We start from the raw sequence: 6,268 nt of genomic DNA, 5'->3' as shown, positions 1-6,268 counted from the left end.
TAGGTTTGTGCCCATCCCTACTGCCAATCAAGACTCTCCACGGCCAATGTATTTTTTAAAAAATCATTTCAAATTTACTTTTATGGATAATTTTTAGGATTACAGATGAGTTGAACTTTGCAGTTGTTTTCTTTGAATCCGGAAGGATAATCCATCTCATCTCCACTAATTTACACCCCTTAAAAATAAAAAAAGATCTCATTTAAAATTCTACTTCTCGCACAGAATTACTTCATTAATTAAGAAGACAAAATTACACAGAACATAAATACATATTTAAGAGATCGATCCCCCAAAGCAACAATAACAAAATCAACACTTCCTTTTTGAGAGCCGCACACACAATTTTTTAAAACTCCCAAACAAAATGTTACTTATCGCCAAGCCTTGATTAGAAGAACTCTGGCAACTACAGCGAAGGAATTCTGACATTAGTGGATGGGTTGGTCCCGAAAGATTCTTGTACGGTCCTTCGGTATTGTTAATTGCATGGTTAGGATTTCTCTTTAAAACAACAACAGCTCTATATCGATTCTTTCCGCCTAGGCTGGCTTAAAATTCCAATTGCAATAAACCCCTCGAATATCTCCATCGGCTCCATTTTCTCTTCCGGACTGTCCCGCATACACGTTAGGCCGCTCGCTTCAAGTCCTCACAGAGGAGTTAGATAAAAGCTGTCCCTCGCGTATTCAAAAGGAATTTTCATTCTGTATACTTTTTATTAATTATTATTAATTATTATTAATAAAGAAAATAGAAACTCTGTCTTTCAAAAATTTAAAGATCTGGGGGGGAAGGCGTCCAGTCGTACGGAGAAGGAGGCACTTGGGGCAACGAAATGACATTCCGATATGGATTCTCGCATCGTCGCTTTCCGGTTTTGTTTTTCCACACAGTGCATTAAGTTTTCGTGGTGGGTTGTGGGTTTTTTTTGTGGGAGGAAGAGGAGGACCTCAAACCCAACAGTTCCTTCGGTCCTCTCAAGGTCTCGTCAGAGTCGTGTAGACTGGCTGGTCCCAGTTTGCGGTGGGGCTGTGCGAAGGAGGGATGGATAAGCTGTTGAGGATTGGGGTGGCGTAGGGTCTACGGGACGAATGGAAATAGGGGTATTGGTAGATGCTGGAAGGGTAACCCGGATACGGGTTGTAGTAGTTGGAACTCTGGAGATCTGTGTAGTCACACTGAGAGCTGGAGAAGGAGGCCGTGGCTGTGGCTGAAGACACTGTTGTGGCACAGGCCTGGGCAGTGTAAGATCCGTAGTCGGAGTGAGTAGGAGAGCTGTGAGACTGGTCACTGTAATGGCTCGGGCTCAGCTGCTCCGTCTTGATGTGGGGCCTCTGCTGACCAGTTTCCGCGGAGGAAGGAGACGCCGAGGAAGGGCTCTTGTGAGTCCAGACCTGAGCCGCCCCACCGCTGCCGCCGTTGGCTGAATGAGAATAGGCGGTCCCGTAGGAACCTGCTGTGGAGTTCTGCCCGTGGTCGGCTGTCATGGCGGAATGGCCGTTGAGTGGCAAATATTGGTCGAACTCGTGGACATCGAAGGTCTCCATGTTGTTGATCACCTCGCTGCTCAGCTCCGAGATGTCCACATTGCTGAAGTCAATGTTCTGCCTTCCGCTTTCCACCAGACGGCGCCCTTCGTGCTTCATTTCCTGCTTGCTCCCATGGTGCAGGTCCGTCTTCGGGGTGGTAGGCGGGGTAGGGGGCCCGTGGGTCTGCCCTAGAGACAAAACAGAACGTTTGAGGAGAAGAGATTTGGTATATTCTCAAGATGTTCCTGAACTTGAAACAGTGATAAGAACATAAAAAGAAGCCAATGTTGGATCAGGCCAGTGGCCCACCCAGTCCACCGCTCTGTCACACAGTGGCCAAAAATACCAGGTGCGACCAGGAGGTCCAGCAGTGGGGCCTCTGGAGTGCACACAGCACACAGAATTCGACCCACATAAAGCGACACCATGCCTATGCTGCCCCCAGTCAGCGTTATCTCTGACTCACATCCGTACATAACTTTACCGCTAAGACCTTCCTCCTCCCAGGACTGATCACAGTTTCTCTGACCAGCAAGAAAGACCTAGAGAGGGCACTTAACTGACATTCTCAAAGGCGCTCCTAGGCATAAAGGGCAAGAGATCTTCAGATACGTGAGGACGAACAGTCAAGGCTCTGTCAGGAAAGAAAGGTACAAAGATGGGCGGGGCACTGTCACGGAGACCTTTACAAACAAGAGCTTGCATTGGATACGGGACAGGAAGTCAGTACAGAGATGTGAGGAAGTCTGAACAACTGGGAACGATGAATAATTTGGATAAAGGTCAGGAGGACTGATATAACAGAAGGGATGCCCCGAATGTGCACCTGGGTTTTAGCCACTGTGTGACACAGAGTGGGCCATGGCTTCTCTTATGTTCTTACGGCTGAGGCAGTAATGTTCAGTCTCCTTGGTGCTAGGGGGGCCACAGTGGGAGGACTTCTGGAGTTGTGGCCCCACTGGTGGACCTCCTAATGGCCCCTGGGTTTTGGTCACTGTGCGACACAGAGTGTTGGACTGGATGGGCCATTGGCCTAATCCAACATGGCTTCTCTTATGTTCCTATGTCTGGGGCAGTAATGCTGTCTTCTTGGTGCTAGGGGGGCCACAGTGGGAGGGCTTCTGGAGTTCTGGCCCCGCTGATGGACCTCCTGATGGCCCCTGAACCTTGGCCACTGTGTGACACAGAGCGTTAGACTGGATGGGTCTCTGGCCTGATCCAACATGGCTTCTCTTAATGTTCTTAATCACAGTAGCCAAGGCACGAGAGGACCAGAAGACCGCAACGCGTTTTCTCACCAAGACAGAAGGACAAAGAAAAGTAACAACAATACCTGTTTCATCATGGCTTTATAAGCACCATCTAGATTTCAGCTACAACATATCTATGTGCGTGCGTACACACACACACAAAATTCTTTTCCAAAATCCTTCCAACACAAACACACAGGAAAAAAACGAACGGGGAAAAGAAAAGGGATCCGACACAAACGGAGAGAGCAAATATGTCTGAAATAGCAAGACATTAGCAATCCTCTTGGAATCCATGAAAACTATAGGCCGGTTCATCGTCTGGGAAGAGAGAAATGTTATATGCGCAGCGGGGACTCCGCTCCACCACTGAGCATATGATGTTGCCCAGGCACCAGGTCTTCCCATGAACAAATATTTTTCAGTCGCCTCGATCAAGTGAATTGCCTAGTCCAGTTCACACAAGGCATTCTCCCATGGGGGACGCATCTTAAGGGAGACTTCTAACGTTCAGGCCCTGGGTGTGTACCGCTCAGGGGCCACATCGGATGCATGGCACAAAGATTGGGCCTTCCGGGTTAGCTGGCCTGTGCGACACGGACTCTGTGAGCTGGGCTTTCTCTTCCTCCCAGGGGTCATACCTCCGGACAAATGTGTGCGGAGAAAACAAAAAACTCCCTTGGCGTAGTATAGTGGTGTCAGAGTATCGGACTGGGGAGACCCCCACAAACACTCCAATACCCACTGTGCCCCAAAGCATCCTGGGTGAACCTGGACCGGTCATTCTCCCCCAGCCTAACCTACACCGGAAGGCTATTGTGAAGATAAAATGGAGGAGGAGGACTGTGTAGACTGCCCCAAGTACTTTGGAAGGAGGAGGTTAGAAGAGGAAGAGGAAGATTGGATTTATACCCCGCCCTTCACTTCCTGAAGGAGTCTCAGAGTGGCTTACAATCTCCTTTCCCTCCCCCTCCCCACAACAGACACCCTGTGAGGTAGGTGGGGCTGAGAGAGCTCTGAGAGAACTGCCCTTGAGAGAATAGCTCCGAGAGAACTTGTGACTGACCCCAAGGCCACACCACCAGCTGCATGTGGAGGAGTGGGGAATCAAACCCAGTTCTCCCAGATTAGAGTCTGCGCTCTTAAGCACTACACCAAACTGACCACAACACCAAAGAAGAGACTGTGAGACTAGAAGCAGGAAAGAAGATTTTCCAGTCCCGGCACTGTAACAGTTAACAGGCTGATTGAGACCCAAGATATGAACACCGGCTGCCTTGCCGAATCTGGCCTGGATCCATTTATTTCCGAACGCTTTCTCTGCAAACCAGGAGCCACTTTGCCGGTTTGGCTCTCGGCCAGTTTGGTGTAGTGGTCAGGAGCGCAGACTCTAATCTGGGAGAACTGGGTTTGATTCCCCACTCCTCCACATGCAGCTGCTGGTGTGACCTTGGGTTACTCACAAGTTCTCCCGGAGCTGTTCTCTCAAGGGCGGTCCTCGAAAGAACTCTCTCAGCCCCACCTACCTCACAGGGTATCTGTTGTGGGGAGGGGAAGGGAAAGGAGATCGTAAGCTGCTCGGAGACTCCTTCGGGTAGTGAAGGGCGGGGTATAAATCTAATCTCCTCCCCCTCCTCCTCTTATATAAAACATTTCCCCCCTGATCAATCTCCCCAAAGGACCCAAGTCGCCAGTTCTCAGAGATACACTGCCCCTGAACAAGGAGGTTCTATTTACCTCTCATGGCTAACAAGCTAGGGTTGTCAGGTCCTTCCTGGCCACCGACGGGGGTGGGGCTGTAGGGTTGCCATATCCACGCTGGGGACTCCTGGAGATTTGGGGGTGGAGCGGGACCTCAGTGGGGTACAATGCCTTAGAGTCCACCCTCCAAAGCATCCGTTTTCTCCAGTCACCAGTTCTCTCGGAGCTGTTCTCTCAAGGGCAGTTCCTGAGAGAGCTCTCTCAGCCCCGCCGACCTCACAGTGTTGTGGGGAGGGGAAGGGAAAAGAGATTGTCAGCCGCTCTGAGACTCCTTTGGGTAGATAAGGGCGGGGTATCAATCCAACCTCTTCTTCTGCAGTGCGGTCTAAGCCAACTCCACCAAAGCCGCAGGTAGCATGAGGCCTTTCCCAGCCCCTCCCACCTAGACCCCCGAGGGAGGCTGTGGTACCCAAACTACCATGGGAGAGTCCACCAATCAGTGCCTAGGGTTTGGACTCTGGAGGTTCTAGGTGCCATTCCTGGCATTTCCAACACACAAAAATACTTCCGGTCAGGGGTCGTTTCGTAGAAAAAGAGCTAGGGGGACTCATTAGCATAAGTCATTAGCATATGCCACACCCCCTGACATCACCAGAAGTGTGTCATAAGGGCACACACCCCGCCCCCAACGGTCCCGGCTGCGCAGCTCCACTGCCGAGGCCCATGAGGGGCCTGGCGGGGGACCTGCAAGGCCGGCGGGAGCTCCCCCTGTACCTCACCCGGGGGAACTGCAATCCCCCGCGATCCCCCCTGAAATGACCTCTGCTTCTGGTGGAACTAGTGGAAAGGGGGGGGCTTACCGGCAGCAAACTGAGTCCTAGGCCTGTCACTAGTGACGCGGCACCATCACTTCCTGTGTGCACCAGAAGTGACATTATCACGGACACTCTGGGATTTGGGCAAAATGTTATGATAGAAACGGCTCCTTTCGGCCAAATGTCAGGACGTCCATGCTGATCTCACATCGCCAGCAACAGAGCGCAAGGCCTCAGTTGGCTGCCAGCATTGTCCCCCCCACACACACACACCAGTTGCCGGGGGAACCTGGAAACCCTTCTCCCCCCTGAGGTTTTTTGGTATGTTGGACATGCCGGGAGAGGCACCTGGAACCTCCAGGGTCCAAACCGTACGCATTGGTGGATGGGTTCTCCCACAGTAGTCTGGGAGAGCCAGTTTGGTGTAGTGGTTAAGTGCATGGACTCTAATCTGGGAGAACCAGGTTTGATTCCCCACTCCTCCACTTGCACCTGCTGGATGACCTTGGGCAAGCCATAGTTCTGGCACAGCTGTCCTTGAAAAAGAGCAGTTTCTGTCACAGCTCTCTGAGCCCCACCTACCTCACAGTGTTGTGGGGAGGGGAAGGGAAAAGAGATTGTAAGCCACTCTAAGACTCCTTTGGGTAGATAAGGGCGGGGTATAAATCCCATCTCTTCTTCTGCAGTGCGGTCTAAGCCAACTCCACCAAAGCCTCAGGTAGCATGAGGCCTTTCCCAGCACCTCCCACCTAGACCCCCGAGGGAGGCTGTGGTACCCAAACTACCATGGGAGAGTCCACCAATCAGTGCCTAGGGTTTGGACTCTGGAGGTTCTAGGTGCCATTCCTGGCATTTCCAACACACAAAAATACTTCCGGTCAGGGGTCGTTTCGTAGAAAAAGAGCTAGGGGGACTCATTAGCATAAGTCATTAGCATATGCCACACCCCCTGACATCACCAGAAGTGTGT

General features: G+C 51.3%; 1 protein-coding gene across 1 annotated transcript in view; it reads right to left on the bottom strand.

Moving 5' to 3' along the window:
• Window positions 1–793: 793 nt before the first annotated feature.
• The window catches only part of SOX8 (SRY-box 8), a gene marked incomplete at its 5' end in the record, with an annotated part of 7,708 nt that continues 2,233 nt past the window's right edge, over window positions 794–6,268 (bottom strand). The window contains one exon of the mRNA XM_015424349.1: window positions 794–1,720. Coding sequence (XP_015279835.1) covers window positions 981–1,720 — 740 coding nt within the window. The remainder of the gene's footprint in view (window positions 1,721–6,268) is intronic.

Source organism: Gekko japonicus, unplaced genomic scaffold (genome assembly GCF_001447785.1).
Source record: "Gekko japonicus isolate JY-2015 unplaced genomic scaffold, Gekko_japonicus_V1.1 scaffold4122, whole genome shotgun sequence".
NCBI classification, from domain to species: domain Eukaryota; kingdom Metazoa; phylum Chordata; class Lepidosauria; order Squamata; family Gekkonidae; genus Gekko; species Gekko japonicus.
The sequence above is the reverse complement of the archived record's forward strand: the minus strand, read 5'-3'. Positions and strand labels throughout refer to the sequence as shown.